Source organism: Dermacentor albipictus, chromosome 7 (genome assembly GCF_038994185.2).
Source record: "Dermacentor albipictus isolate Rhodes 1998 colony chromosome 7, USDA_Dalb.pri_finalv2, whole genome shotgun sequence".
Taxonomy (NCBI): Eukaryota; Metazoa; Arthropoda; class Arachnida; order Ixodida; family Ixodidae; genus Dermacentor; species Dermacentor albipictus.
Genome location: NC_091827.1, coordinates 122439759 through 122456030, shown reverse-complemented (window position 1 = coordinate 122456030; position 16272 = coordinate 122439759). Strand labels below are relative to the sequence as shown.

At 48.6% G+C, this 16272-nt stretch overlaps 1 protein-coding gene across 5 annotated transcripts in view; it reads left to right on the top strand.

Moving 5' to 3' along the window:
- The window catches only part of LOC139047605 (probable chitinase 2), a 343683-nt gene extending 327657 nt beyond the window's left edge, over positions 1-16026 (top strand). For all 5 annotated transcript variants that reach the window (XM_070521462.1, XM_070521466.1, XM_070521464.1 and 2 more), the window contains one exon: positions 15673-16026. In XM_070521462.1, coding sequence (XP_070377563.1) covers positions 15673-15855 — 183 coding nt within the window. In that variant the 3' untranslated portion in view covers positions 15856-16026. The remainder of the gene's footprint in view (positions 1-15672) is intronic.
- The last annotated feature ends 246 nt before the right edge of the window (positions 16027-16272 follow it).

The following is a 16272-nucleotide window of genomic DNA, read 5'->3' as shown; positions in this document are numbered from 1 at the left end:
ACTGCTCGGTTGCGCACCCTCGCACCTCTTCCCCTTCCCGCACATTCCGCGATAAGATTTTACCGAGTCAAAAAAGAGAAAGGGTGTCTGGCTGCCGCTGTGCGACTGTGAGGCCACCACAGTTGTATTATTGGTGTATAAACTTGTAAGCATTCTTCTATGTTGTTGTCGCCAAAGCTCAACAATAGGGACAAAAGAAAGGCACATTTGACAACCACACAGCGCTTCTCAAATGTGTTTCTGGTGTCCCCGTCGTTCAGCTTGGGCTACAACACAATAGAAAATGCCACACTAACAAGCCTATATAGCTACCCTCATTGTTACCATTCACTTACTAACTAAACTAAGAGGCATGAGGCACACACGAACACATCTCACTCGATCCCCGCCGATACTCGCTGTCAAAAATCTGGCCTGAGGAACAGCGGCGACAGCAGTCAGCAAATGGCCCTTCGTGCTGCCTCTCCCTTCAACGCGAGCTAAGCGGCGAGAACACAGCGCACACGAAGCCACCAGCCTTCGGCGTGTCTAGACTCTCTATCAATCGCAGAACGCTTTCAAGATAGGGCCCATGCTGGCAGCGCCCAGTCACGCCTTACGCAGCCAGCGCGGGAGTAGAACGCCCCCCTCTCCCCTGCCGCCTTGCGTGTGATGGAAGACCGCGGGCTTTGTCGCCTTCCTGCAATGCGCGCGCGAGATCGAACCACCATTCTTATACATATACATATACTACTCTTAACAAAACGGCATTATAATGGTGTGAAGTGTATGGGCACTGAGACTGAAAATTCATCGCTGTTATGGCAAACAGAATTTCCATATAATTATACCCTTGATGAACCGCCCAAAAAGACTCATTATCCGTAGTTCGAGAAAATTTCCTATAGAGAAACACTCAATGAATTGCTACAGTATTCATTCGAAACACTATTTTCTTTAATTTCCTGGTAATAGGTTGATTACTAAAAAAAAACTTGAGGTCAACGTATCATTTGTTGAATGTCACGCCGAAAGCCGTAGTGTGTTACGTTACAGATTTGAACGTTGTTTTTCTTGCATTTCGGGCGTTGTGCTACAGTAGAAGTTCTAAAAACTTGCTCTTTATTTTAAGTTTTGTGCTTCTGGCGGAATACTCCACATGTAGCGATAAACGCTCAAGTAGGCCGAGGCAGGTGTCTTCAGAATACATGACGTTAGGGCTAGCAATAGCGCGAGTAATTCAAGGTGGTGTCTCGACCCGTTGTTGCCTGTGTCTTTTCTGACTTGCCAAGCCTATTCTCGCGCAACAGTTGCCTTTCTTGTTTTTATAGGGGTAATTCACTAACAGAGATCAAATTATTTGTCTTCTTAGTTTCCCTTCAGGACAACAAAAATTGGTAGTCACTTTAGCATACGTCAAAGAGGGTGAAGACGAAAGCCGTCGCGCTCAAGAGACACCCGTTAAATTACTCGACATGCGAATGCGTTGTTACTTCTTACTACTCGTTTCTCCCTACTAAAGGTCGAGGGCTGGAGTACGCTAGTGAAAGCTACCTTAAATAGCTCAGCCTTAATGAACTTCGCACTAATTAACACCAGCGTGGGTTCGACTCCCACGAAAGGCTGAGGATGCGACTCCCCCGGGCCTTGGGATCGATCGTCTTAATTAATGCTGCATTAATTACCTGTGCCTCTTTAGCATAATTAGCAGCATGGACGTGGAAGGGATGCAGAAGAATACGACGACGAACGCGCGAGCAGTGGCACGAGCGCTCCGACTAATTTTGCCTTTTAACGCGAAAGCGTTAAGGTCCCCGGGCCGCGTCGCACAAAATCGGGCGTCAGCGTGCCGCGTCCAGTGTCAGCCGTCTTTTCGCAAAAACATAATTCCCAACCACGCATACCCAGCCACTCTTCTATCACCCAAATTGCTCATATTGTCTTTCATTATTTAGAAAGCTATTCCTCTAAATTTTGAGAATGACATTCATGAATGCCATGAAAAAAATTCGTCAACAGCGCATACCTTTTATGTTGAAACTTCTCCGACTGAAGTATTAAAAGTGGGAACCAATAACTGGACATGGGCCCACGGTATAGACTCTGCCCAGACGGCGCTGCGGAAAAACACATCACCAGCGGCCCCATCGGAGTCTTGGCGCGAACAGAGTAGAGCAAGGAGAGCTGTCCGTAAGCTAAGGTGCATAGGCCAGAATGGACCCTTCTCTTTCGTTTGTGTTGAGGCACGGTTTCCTAAAAATCAAGGACCTGGAAAGCTTCCTCCGCCCGTCCACGCTTCGGAAAGGAAGCTCAGCAGGGCGAAGTACGTGTACAATACAAAAAAAGTCTCAAGTGTTATTTCGCCGTGCTGCAACTCGCAAGTACAGAGAGCATCAGGTTTGTCTAGGCATATCAGCATAAAAATCTAAGCATTTCAAATTCGTTCACATTGAATATGTCCTGAACAGAAGACTTAAGTATCTCCTATATTTTTATGTATTTTCGCGTAATATTTTGTATCGCAATTATTTACATAGAGTAAATCATTTCATAGCCTTTTCCAGGGCAGCAAACAGCGTGCAATCATGACGAAAGTAAGCTTCTTACAGTGCCTACGCGCTGCATCTTTCTTTCTCGCAGAAGCTACAGCATCACTGAATACCTTAATTTGAACTTTTCGCAGATGCTTCGAGCAACAAGCGCACACAAATAAATATAAATAAATGCAATATTTTTTTTCTTTACACGCGTGCGTTACTTCGCAGTTACTCACCCAGTGCTCCTACAGCAACTTTATTGCTCACATTTGAAAAACGCAGTCGAACAGGCTCAGCACATTGCGAAGCGTGCTTGTTGTATCGGCGCAGAACATACAAAATACCGAAAGTAAAAATGAGCTCGCGATACAACGATGCTCTAGAACAGGATTTTGAATTCATAAACGAACCAAAATGTTTGGTTAAGCTGACCTGCCGAGTCTCTCCATTCCACTTGTTGAGACATCGACAGCACATAAGCAGGATGGTTCGCAACGTTATTTTTTCTGTTACCAGCGAAGTGGCGGCTGCAGATTCTTGAGTTTTCGCTTGCTTACCACGGTCCTCCGTCAGGGCTACGCAACGCAATTACAGAAGAACAAAATTGTCGCACTTTCTCATGCGAGCCGCTGTGTTGTGGGGAATGCATGTAATCCAATTACCCAATCGGTTGAACGCCCCGTATCCAGCGCTCTCGCCTTTCCCCTTCATACGGTCGTGATTGAAATAGGCAAAACTGAATGTTGTTATTCCGTCCTTCACGTTCATGGTAATGTACAACACAACAGTAGCGTCGATTGCGGCGTTTCTTCGTAGCGCGCGGAGCTGTCGCGGTTGCCGTCGTTTCCGCCATCAGTCTGAAGAGTGAGCCAGCAAGCGTTCAATGGCAGTTAGGTAGTGCATCCGACTAGCGTAGAAATTCATAGCTCTCTGTATGGGTGTTAAATGCGCAAAACACTCGCAATATGGACCAAAATCTAGTTAAATCGTTGTTTCGCAGTCGCTAGCTGCATAGGCAACTCAGCAAGAGAGTCGGGCTTCGCACTACTCAATTACTGCCTATTTGCACCGGCAGGTGGCGCTATGCATCTTGCAAAACTCCAGGGTCTGACGTCCATAGGCAGTGTTTCTCCTAGAACGCTGGCCTTCGTGCATGACGTTCGCCGCAAGCGTTTCTCGTTTAACATTGCGGTTACGTGAGCTACAGTTGCCGGGAAGCGCAAAAAGCAGGTAGGGATCTTTGAATGATCGCGCTCTTGAAGGCGGAGCTTAAGCGTCCTCCAAATGTTTTTGTTCTGATTAGCGGCATCGATGTGGAAGAAGACGATGAACGCGTGAGCAGTGGTGCGGGTGCTCCGATTTTCTGTACTTCACAATTAGGCCTTGCAAGACTATCGCCTTAAAATGTAAATGGGAGACATTATTCCGCACAGTATAAAAGCGGTGTGACATTAGGATAAAAATGGGCCCAAATGGAAGGGAGGCACCATTCGCGACGACAGAAGAGTGCGTTGTCTGAGGGAATATATACTTTGCAGACGTGGCTGTATTTAGACAGATGTAAGTGAAAATATTTAAGACAGAATTTAACCCTGTTCTGGAAATTAAAATAAATATGCGGATCAATGCACATTTAAGTATGCACGCAAAGCCAAGCGTTCGCGAATCGATTTCTCAAATCCTATAAATTTACGCATGTCATTCCTCCGTCTATGGTATGAACGAAGGTGGTGAACCTCCTCCTCTGCTGTAAGCATATTGTTACGTAGGAAGACGCAAACGAAAAGCTATGTAAAAATATATTTACAAGAAAATACGCTGCGCTTGGCCAAGAGGCAACAGCCCGCGCTAGCTTCTAATCGTCGTCGTCGTCTTCACACTGCTCGCCTTTTCGTGATCGCACATATTGTTCCGTAGCACTACCCCCAGCTGCAAAAGCGCCGTCCCGGAGCGACTAAATATCGGACTCGGAAGCACTGTAGTAGGCCTTGAGCCTACTGACATGCACGACATCACTTGATGCCAGAGGAGAGGACGAGGTTAGGTTAAAACTGCCTGATGTTGCTACAGTTGAAGCTGTCTTCTGTAAAGTATATGCTAACAATTTCCGATATATCCTTGGTGCTATTTATAGGCCTCCCGGTTCCTCTGTCGCTGTCTTAGATGAAGTTAAGAAATATCTTTATTGCTACACGAAACCAGACGATAAGTTAATTTCAGCTGGAGATTTTAACTTGCCAAACATAAACTGGGCTACTTTTTCTGTTACATCTCCGCACGCTGTAGGTGATGCTCTGCTTGATATGAAACATGATATCAAGCAGAGCATCTCCTACAGCGCTTGATATCATGTTTCATTTCGATCTCTTACAAATTGTGAAGAACCCTACTAGAATCCAACAAGATTCTTCATCAATACTGGATTTATTCTTGGTATACGAGGCAATATCAAAGAAGAACTTTCATGCATTGTAGTCGCCGGTATTTCTGATCATCAAGCTGTAATCTTGGTAATAGAAGACATATTACTGGACCGAAAGGGTGATACTCGACATTTTCCGAATTTTGCCCGTGCTGACAATGAATCGATTATTGATATTTTAGATTTTCATTATTATAGTTTTCTGCACAGCACTTGTAGCGTGGATGGCCTGTGGCTTGTTTTCAAAAACATTGTTCGTGACTGCATTCAGCGTTTTGTACCAGTGATATGCAAGAAGTCAGACAAAAACAATCCCTGGATTGCGCGAGAAACGTTGCAATTGAAGCGCAAGCTAAAGCGATTAAAGAAAAGAATAAAAAAATCAAGCTCAGCCTTTTTAGAGGCAAAAATTCATGAAGTTTCAGAGAAATTAAAACAGTGCATTCTGAAAGATAAAGAAAAATACTACAATAAGCAACTTCCGGCTTTTATAAAAACTGCACCTTAAAAGTTTTGGCGGTCAATTGCACCAGTTTCTCGTTCTACCGATGCATTTATTATAAATGGACAACATGTAAGTGACAATGTCCAGGTTTCAGCAGCATTTAATAACACCTTTAAGAAAGTTTTCACGAAAGATGATGGGCGTCTCCCACCCTTTAGCATGTCCCTTCCTTCCATGCCTGATGTTATAATTTCTGAAGAGGGTGTTTTTAATCTATTGTTAAAACTGGATATTAAGAAATCACCTGGACCAGATGATATTCCAAATGCCTTCCTTAAACAGTATGCAGAGTGGTGTTCAAAGTATTTGTGCGTCCTATTTACTCAATCATTGAAAGAAGGTGTTCTACCGTGTGATTGGAAAACTGCTAGAATTAAGCCTTTGAAAAAAAGTGGAGAGAAGACGTGTATTGAAAATTATCGCCCTATTTCATTAACTTCAACAACGTGCAAATTATTGGAACACATCATTCATAAGCATCTAACTAATTTCCTCGACGAGCATAATGTACTGGCAGCTGTCCAACACGGTTTCAGACGAGGGTATTCCACATGCACTCAGCTGGTAGAAACAATCCATGATTTTGCGACAGCAATCAACGAAGGAAAACAAACTGATGTTATCTTTATGGACTTTCGAAAAGCTTTCGATAAGGTTTCGCACAAGAAACTACTTCATAAACTCAGTTTTATTATAAATAATAAACGGCCCATACAAGATCTCCCGGGTTGTATGCGACGTCTCGATGGCGTATGTTGTATCGACGAGCATCTTGACTTTGTCGGGATAGAATTCGTTGCCGCGCAAGGTGCCGCGTCGCTTCGGCACGCTGAACAAAGCCGTCTGTATCTGGTGCGGTAGGTTGAGACGAAGTTGGTAGCAGCATCACGTCGAGCATAGTGGTGACGTCGCGTCCGTAGACCAGACGAAAAGGAGGAAACCCGGTGGTTTCTTGTAGGGCAGTGTTGTACGCGATTGTCACATACGGGAGCAGTTCATCCCAATTTTTATGATCCGTGGCGACATGCATGGAAAGCATATCCGCAATCGTTTTGTTGAGACGCTCAGTTAAACCGTTAGTCTGCGGGTGATACGCAGTTGCCGTACGGTGCGTTGTTCCGCTCAGATGCAGAATATCTCGGACCAACTGGGCAGTGAAGGCCGTACCACGGTCTGTGATGACGACAGTGGGAGCACCATGTCGAAGGACGATATTTTAGAGCGCAGCTCTTTGGCGTCCGTTCCTGGGTTTCGCGTCGTCGTCGTCGTCGGCGTTGTCGTCGGCCTCGTAACCAGCTCGCCGACGAATCTGCTGCTCCGCCGCCGCGCATGCGCGCTGTCGGCTCTCCGGGCGAGGGAGGATGATGGAAGGGAGGAGGAGAGACTGTGGAGGAGGGCTGGCTACACAAATGGCTCTTTGGCGTCCGTTCCTGGGTTTCGCGTCGTCGTCGGCGTCGTCGTCGGCGTTGTCGTCGGCCTCGTAACCAGCTCGCCGACGAATCTGCTCCGCCGCCGCGCATGCGCGCTGTCGGCTCTCCGGGCGAGGGAGGATGATGGAAGGGAGGAGGAGAGACTGTGGAGGAGGGCTGGCTACACAAATGGCTCTTTGGCGTCCGTTCCTGGGTTTCGCGTCGTCGTCGGCGTTATCGTCGGCCTCGTAACCAGCTCCGCCCCCCTTTCATCCCCCCAGCGCTAGCAGCGACCGACTGATACCGCTTTCGTGAGTCCGCTACCGCACTCACGAAAGACGTCGTGCACTTCCTGCAACTCGCATTAACCGTCCATCGATCCACACCGATGTTAGTAGTGGGGGACTTTAATGTTGACATAAAGACAAACAGCAATTTCCTAACACTTATGCGGGAGAACATCCCGTTCCTCTCGCTCGTAACGCGTCCCACGGCTGTGACAACCTCGCGAGGCACTTGTATAGAGCTCGTCTTTGAGAATCAAGCATTGGTGTACCAAGTCGAACATATATCAGTCTATTTCTCCGACCACAAAGCTTCCTTCATGACTGTCAAGAACTGTTAGTGGAGTCTTTGTTAAAGGAATACGTGTGAAAAAAAAAAAAATTCTGTGATAGCGCATACATGTGTTGCTCGATTTCTTTGCCTCAATCTATCGAAAAGGTGAAACAGCTTATTTGCTGCGCTCAAATTTCGCATTAGGAAGTAACGTAATCGTCGGTATTTTTTTTTGGATAAAGAAGTTAGCAACATCTGAAGCAGTAGCTCGCTGAACGGCTTGTGTTTCGCAGTATCGAGTGAGGTAATCGGTGGCGACGACGATCCAGCGGTTATCAGCCGAAGACTTGGGAAATGGGCCGAGTAAATCCATCCCGACTTGTTCAAAAGGTGAGCAAGGACGTCGGACAGGCTGAAGCAGACCGGCTGCTTTCAGTGGTGGAACTTTGCGGAGCTGGCAATATCGACAACTTCTGACGTACTGCTTCACGGTTTTTGTGAGTTTTCGCCAATAGTTCTTCTGTTTGATCCTCGCGAGAGTACGCGTGAAACCAAGATGCCCGGACGTTGGTTCGTCGGGGCATGCACGTAGAACGTCGTCGCGGAGTGTAGCGGGAACAACGAGCAGGAAAACGGTTGCCGTAGGGTGAAAGTTCCGCTTGTATAGGATGTCGCCACGTAGGCAGAAAGAGGACAAGTGACGCGCGAACTGCCGTGGAGTTTGTGGGCGGCTTCCTTCAAGGTATTCAATCAAGGGCTGGAGCTCGGAATCTTGGCGTTGCTGTTGAGCAAGGTTTAAAGACGGGAGAGTAAAAAGAAAACCAGAATCGTCGTCAGTATCTAGTGGTGCGGGTTCGACGGGGGCGCGGGAGAGACAGTCGGCGTCCGTGTGTTTCTGGCCAGACTTATAGACAATGGTCACATCAAATTCCTGCAACCGAAGGCTCCATCTTGCGAGACGGCCTGAAGGATCTTTGAGATTCGCCAGCCAGCAGAGAGAGTGGTGGTCGCTGAGTACACGGAAGGGGCGTCCGTACAGGTATGGGCGGAACTTCTGGATAGCCCATATGACTGCCAGACATTCTTTTTCAGTTGCAGAGTAGTTTTTTTCAGCAGCAGACAAGGTTCGGCTGGCATCGCAATAACGCGCTCAACACCAGCTTGAAACTGTACGAGTGTCGCTCTGATACCAACGTTACTAGCATCAGTATGCACTTCTGTGTCAGCCTCGGTGTCAAAGTGACCAAGGATCGTTGGTGTCTGCAGACGTCGCTGAAGGTCGCGGAAGGCGTCGGATTGTGCCGGGCCCCAAACAAATGTGACGTCGTCCTTGATGAGTCGTTGCAAAGGTTCGGCAATTTCACAAAAATTGGGTACAAAACGGCGGTAATACACGCAAAGCCCTAAAAATCGGCGGACATCGTGTTTTGTCTTCGGTATCTGGAACAGAGCAACTGCCAGGGCTTTGTCAGGGTCAGTGCGCACACCGGTGCTGCTGACAATATGACCTAGAAATTTGAGCTCCTCGTAGCCAAAGTGACATTTTTCGGGCTTCAGGGAGAGGCCGGCGGTGCGGATAGCTTGAAGAACCGCCTCAAGCCGCTGGATGTGTTGTTCAAACGTGGTGGAAAAAACAACTACATCGTCTAAGTAGACTAAACACGAGTTCCACTTGAGGTCAGATAAAACTGTGTCCATCATGCGTTGAAATGTGGCCGGAGCGGAACACAATCCAAAAGGGAGGACCTTAAATTGATAGAGACCGTCGGGTGTTATAAAGGCCGTTTTTTCTTGGTCCCGTTCGTCAACTTCAATTTGCCAGTACCCACTACGAAGATCCATCGAAGAAAAGTAACGGGCATGCCGCAGGCGATCCAAGGAGTCGTCAATTCGAGGAAGTGGGTAAACGTCTTTTCTTCGTGACCTTGTTCAGTTTGCGATAATCGACACAGAATCTTAGTGAACCGTCTTTCTTTTTAACTAATACAACAGGTGAAGCCCAAGGACTTGTCGATGGTTGAATGACATCATCGTCGAGAATTTGTTTCACTTGATGACGAATAGCATCCTGTTCTCTTTGCGACACGCGATAAGCGTGTTGGCGAACAGGTTGGACGGTCGGTTCAGTGATGATTCTGTGTTTGATTAAAGGAGTCTGTTTGACCTTCGACGTGGTGGCGAAACAGTCCCTAAATGACGATAGCAGAGTGAGGAGCCTCTCCTTCTCGTTTTGGTCTAGCTGTGGGTTGACGTTGATGTGACTGGTCAAGTCCACATCGCTGGGTTCCGGAATCGAGATTGTCGTTACCGAAGCACAGGCGTTGGACTCGGCCACCATTTCAAAGTAGGCCATGGTGGTATGCCTCTAAAAATGCTTGTATTCGCCACTGAAGTTGGTAACTAGAATCGTGGTTTGCCTATGTTGGAGCTCTACGAGACCTCGTGCGACGCCGACTTCGCGATCCAGCAATATGGTGAGGTTACCTTCGGCGATGCCTATTCCTAGTTGTTCGTGGGGGCATTCAACAAGGACGAAGATGCTACTTCGAGGCGGTAACGTCACGCAGTCATCGACCACACGTAAAGCCACGCGTTGATGTTCTGCGAGATGTTCTGATGATGCGAGAGGTACTGGGATCGATACCCAGCACCTCCACCAGTTTGTCACAAGAGGAAAAGCCAGTCGGTCAGTTCTAAGCGAACGGCCGTTTACAGTTCGTTTTTGTAGCAGCTACCACGCACACTTCTTCTTCCTCGACTTCTAGCGTAACTAGTGCGTGCCAATATATAACACTTACGGGCGGGCATCAGCCAGTGACCTCCTCAAAAAAAGTGGTTTACCCTCTATTACTAACAGAAATCGCATATGTCGCTTAATGTTTTTCTATCAATTAATTAATAATAATTTCAAAGTTGACACCTCCAACATCCTTATCTATTCCTCGGGGTACCAAACTAGAAATCGCCATTCTCTTTCTATAACACCATTAAATCCGCGAGTTAATTGTTTTAAATATTCCTTTTTTCCAAGGACCATCCCTGATTGGAATAACCTCACGGATGATGTTGTCAGACAGACATCATTACATTCATTTCAAGAGCATTTGAATTGATTGTTGTTAATTGACCTTGTCGCTGTATTCTCTTGTTGAATTTGTATGTGCAATTATTGTTCTCTTTGTGTCTGTAATTCTGTATCTTAACACAATGTTTCCCACCTGCTATGATCTTGTGTACAAGATCGCAGTATACATAAAATAAAGGTTGAACCCACAGGATCAATTTCGTAAGTCACAAACGTCACCTGGCGCAGCACGCGTAGGGCCCTGTGTATCGCGAAAGGAGCTTCTCTGAAAGTCCGACGTGACGGGAGGGCTACCACAGGAGCACGAGCGCACCAGGCGAAAACTGTGCGTCACGATGGCGGGCGTTGTACTGACACTGCTGAGTGGCTTGTGACGCCGTCAGTCGAGCACGGGCAAGCTGGCGTGCATGGTCGGCGAGGGTGATGGCGTCGCGCGCATACTCGCTTGTTGAGATCGCAGCAGGAGGAAGTGCCGTGTCTAGGGGCAAGGTAGGTTCGCGACCATACAGTAGATAAAATTGAGAAAATTCGGTGGTGTCGTGCCGGGAAGAATTGTACGCAAATGTTACGTAAGGAAGGGCAGTGTCCCAGTCGTGGTGGTCTTTGGAAACGTACTTGGACAGCATATCGGTAAGAGTACGGTTTAACCGCTCTGTCAGGCCATTGGTTTGAGGATGGTATGAGGTAGTCAGTTTGTGTTGAATGGAGCAGGAACGCGCAGTGTAAGCGATAACTTTCGAGAGGAAGTTTCGACCACGGTCAGTAAGCAGCTGTCGCGGAGCACCATGAAGCAAGATAATGTCACGCAAGAGGAAGTCCGCGACGTCAGTGGCGCAACTGGTAGGGAGAGCCCGAGTGATAGCGTATCGGGTGGCGTAATCAGTTGCGACGGCTACCCATTTGTTCCCAGAGGATGACGTGGGAAAGGGACCGAGCAGGTCTAATCCAACACGAAAGAACGGTTCTACAGGGACGGTGATCGGCTGGAGATGACCGGCAGGTAGCACCTGAGGTGTTTTCCGACGCTGGCAGGGATCACAGGCAGCAACATAGCGTCGAACGGAGCGAGCGAGACCAGGCCAATAGAAGCGGCGGCGGACGTGGTCGTACGTGCGGGTTACCCCAAGATGTCCTGCAGTGGGTGCGTCATGCATCTCAAAGAGCACAGTCTGTCGTAGCTGTTTTGGCACGACAAGAAGAAGATCAGAGCCGTCAGGGAGGAAGCTCCTTCGATACAGAATGCCGCCCTGGAGGACATATCGGCGAACGGATGCCTCGGTAGGTGTTGAGCGCAGACGCTCCATAAGTGCTCGCAGCGATAGGTCTCGGTACTGCTCATCGGCGATGTTAGCGAAGACAGACACAGAGAAAATGCCGTTGGCGCTACTACTGTCGGCGTCGTCAGGCTCGTCGACCGGGTAGTGAGACAGGCAGTCAGCGTCCTTGTGTAGTCGGCGAGATTTATAGGTGACAGTATACGAATATTAATGGAGGCGTAAGGCCCAGCGACCAAGTCTTCCTGTAGGATCTTTCAGTGAGCATGACCAGCAAAGCGCATGATGGTCTGTGACAACGGAAAAGGGTCGGCCATATAAGTATGGGCGGAATTCGCAACCGCCCAAACTAGGGCGAGACACTCACGCTCAGTGATGGAATAGTTGCGCACCGCGGGTGAGGAGCCTGCTGGCGTAAGCGATAACACGGTCGTGGCCACGCTGGCGTTGGGCCAGTACTGCGCCAATTCCGTGACCGCTGGCATCAGTACGGACTTCGGTAGGCGCATAAGGATCGAAATGGGCCAGAACGTGAGGCGTTGTGAGAATGTCGATTAGATGTGAGAATGCAGAGGCCTCGTTATCGCCCCACTGGAAAGGGACGTCTTTTTTCAAAAGCTCGGTTAGTGGTCATGCTATGGCGGCGAAATTTCTCACGAAACGGCGGAAGTACGAACAAAGGCCGATGAAGCTGCGCACATCCTTGACACACTTCGGAACAGGGAACTGCGCAACAGCATGGATCTTGCCTGGGTCCGGTTGCACTCCGTTCGCGTCAACGAGGGGTCCAAGGACGGTAATCTGGCGACGGCCGAATTGACACTTCGATGCGTTGAGTTGCAGACCGGCTCGACGAAAAACATCCAGCAGTGCTGAGAGGCGCTCGAGGTAGGTAGCGAACGTTGGGGAGAATACAATAACGTCGTCCAAGTAGCACAGGCACGTGGACCATTTGAAAACGTGAAGAAGGGAGTCCATCAAGCGTTCAAAAGTGGCAGGGGCGTTACATAGACCGAACGGCATCGCTTTGAATTGATAAAGATCGTCGGGTGTGACAAAAGCAGTCTTCTCGCGGTCGAGATCGTCCACGGCAATCTGCCAATAGCCGGAGCGAAGGTCAATAGAGGAGAAATAGCAAGCACCGTGGAGGCAGTCAAGGGCGTCATCAATCCGAGGTAGGGGATACACGTCCTTTTTGGTAACCCTGTTAAGGTGCCGAAAGTCCACGCAAAAGCGCCATGAGCCATCCTTCTTTTTGACCAGTACAACAGGTGACGCCCATGGACTATATGTTGGTTCAATAATGTTCTTGGCAAGCATTTTGCGAACTTCTGCGTGAATAACTTGACGCTCAGCTGGTGACACTCGATACGGGCAGCGATGAATAGGAGGGGCATCGCCGGTATTAATGCGATGTTTGACAGCTGTAGTTTGGGCCAAAGGACGATCGTTAAAGTAAAAAATATCGTGGTAGGAAAACAGAATGCGGTATAGTTCACGAGCGTGCTCGGACGGTGAGTCGGGCACAATCATTTTCTGTAAGTCAGCGATGGTACATTTTGCCGACTCCGATGGTAGAGGAGTATCGGACGAAGTGTCGTCTACTGCAATGGATGCTACTGAGTGATCCTCGAATGAACAAAGCTGGGCCAGAGACATCCCGCGTGGCAGCACTTGTGTCGTCAAGCCAAAGGCAGACGCAATTCGCCGTAATAGATAAAACTGTATGAGGTACTGTGATGCCGTGTATAAGGAGGACGTCTTGCATAGGAGCCGCGATGTAGTGACCGTCGGGGACTGGTGGGGAAGACACTAGGCCAACTTACGTCAGTGCCGAAGGTGGCAAGCGAACGAAGTCGACGGAACTGAGGCGACTGGGGTGTGGTTCAGCAGGATCCAGAACAGGCAGGTCAAGGCGGAGAGTACTGGCGGAACAATCGATGAGAGCAGAATGTGCGGAGAGGAAGTCTAAGCCGAGGATGATGTCATGGGGACAGTGGGCGATGACTGTGAATAGCACGATCGTGGAGCGATCGGCGAACGAGACGCGGGCGGTACACATACCAATTACGGGGGCTGTTCGGCCATCGGCGACACGAACAGGCGTCGTGGCGGGCGTGATAATTTTCTTGAGCCGGTTACGAAGGTCAGCGCTCATTACGGACAAATGCGCCCCAGTCTCTATGAGTGCAGACACAGAAACACCGTCGACTTGCACGTCAAGAAGGTTCATCTTTGCCCGAGAATACGCCAGGATCACGGGGAGCGGGTAGAGTGATGTAGCTCGTCGAAGTGGCAGCAGGTGTCGGAGCCGGGGGAGTCCGGTTGTTGTCGCCGGGAGCCATGAAGGAAGGCTCGACGCACCGTCCACTGCGAAGCTCCGTGACGAGGTACAGGGAACGTCCACCTCCACCAGATGTGTTACGTAGGAAGACGCAGACGAAAAGCTATGTACAAATATATTAACAAGAAAATACGCTGCGCTTGGCCAAGAGGAAACAGCCAGCGCTAGCTTCTAATCGTCGTCGTCGTCGTCTTCACACTGCTCGCCTTTTCGTGATCGCACATATTGTTCCGCAGCACTATGCTATGGCATGAAAATATTAATCGTCATCTACGCGCGGCGGTTATCTCAAAAAAAAAGGACATTTGCGTTGGTAGGAGAGAAATATAGCTGCGATTTTAGCCTAATCCTTGGAAAAGTAGGCACAGAAAGACCGGGTAGGTTTGCTTTACTTATGTAGTTGTGTTTCTGATGCCGTATATTCCTTGCAATAGGACGTTTATGTGTAATTTGTTTCATGACCGAGTAATTTGACCGAGTAACCCTGCGAGCTATTCTGCAAGGCAGCAGCAGCACCACCCCGCCAGCAGCATCGGCTAGGAATTTCTAGGAGCGATCGCAAAGAATGCCGCTGTTCATTATTATGAAGAAAAACATGACGAATTAGATTAGGTGTCAGCTTCGGTGGTGATGTATCTGAACCAACCACGTCATAGAGTTTGTGTACTAACTATAGATGAAAAGCTGGGCGAAAAAGTTGGAACTGCAAGGATATCGCCGCGTTACCTCTAATTTGTGTAAGGTTCAACATATTCATAATTTGACGCTAGCACAAGCATCTACACGTAGCATGTACGTGTGGAGAATGTATAATGTTCATTCGGTATATTGTCCAGAAAGATCTGAGCGCTATTTATCAATTTTGATGTAACATACACGGTGCGTGAAACAGGTGCCTTTGCAGGCGCCTGAACTAGATGGCGCCACCAAAGTGTGGGATGGCATTGATTGCGCGCGTCGTTTCAATCGCATCTCGTCGTCTGCGCTTGCACCATGTAGCAACACAGCGGCGCCTTTGCGGTTAGCGAGTTCACGGCGTGAGTGATGTGGTGAGCTGATGTGGTGATGCGGAGCTCACCGTATACGGTGAGCTCCGCATGTGGTGTGGTGTGGTGAGCTGTGGTGTGGTGTGGTGAGTGATGTGGTGAGCTGATGTGGTGATGCGGAGCTCACCGTATACGGTGAGCTCCGCATCACCACATCAGCTCACCACATCGCTCACGCCGTGAACTCGCTAACCGGTGAGCTCCGGTTATACAGTTCTCTGCGCCGCGTAGTAATGTGAATCGCGTGCAGACGATGGCGATGACATTGAATTGACTGAGATGTCTTTCCTCCCGTGGTTAGACGCACCTAAACCAGCTGCATGATTTTCTTCGGGAGCCGATGGTCACGGTGGTAAATTAGTTGAGGTGTCTCAGCTTCTACGGTAATCGAGGTTCCTAAGTTTGCTCCATAGTAATGTTCTTCGCTTGCATATAACAGCGATAACGATGAATTTCTCGAGTTGTCTTGGATGAGGTACCTACGACTGCACGATTACATTCTCCGTCGCGCAGGTGGCCGCCTTCGCTGCTCCGAATGAAATCCAGACACGGATGAGGCGCGCCTACGCCTACAACCTCGGTGACACGCCGATAGCTGTGTACGACATCGATCTTGACGACTTCGAGGGAAAGTGTCCGGGCGGTACTCTGTCGCCCCAAGTGGAGGCCTACGCCACTGCTACCCACGAGAGCTGAGCTGTTCTCCGCTGATCGCGTGGTCGCGTGACCCCCACCCCAGCGCTCGACTTGTATATTTTCTATTTAACTGCCAATACTAATAGACGCATGAAAATTGAATGGATAGAGCAATTTGGAACAAAGTGTGCCCCGCAATTAACTTTATATGTGTGGATGAATAAAACTCGATAAATAACAAGTAATTTTTAGCATTACTCGCATGAAACAAAGCATTAGTTTTTCTTTGTGTTTTCCACCTCCTATTCTATCGAACATCGCTGGCTCGGGAGAACGAAAGACACACGGCCACGATGCCAATGGGCAAGTTTCCTTTTTTAGTAGCACATAAAATATACAAAAATATTTCTTCAGCCTCCAAAGCAATGGTGCTTTTGGGCGGGACTGGGCAGTGCTTTCGCCTGAATGACAGAGTTT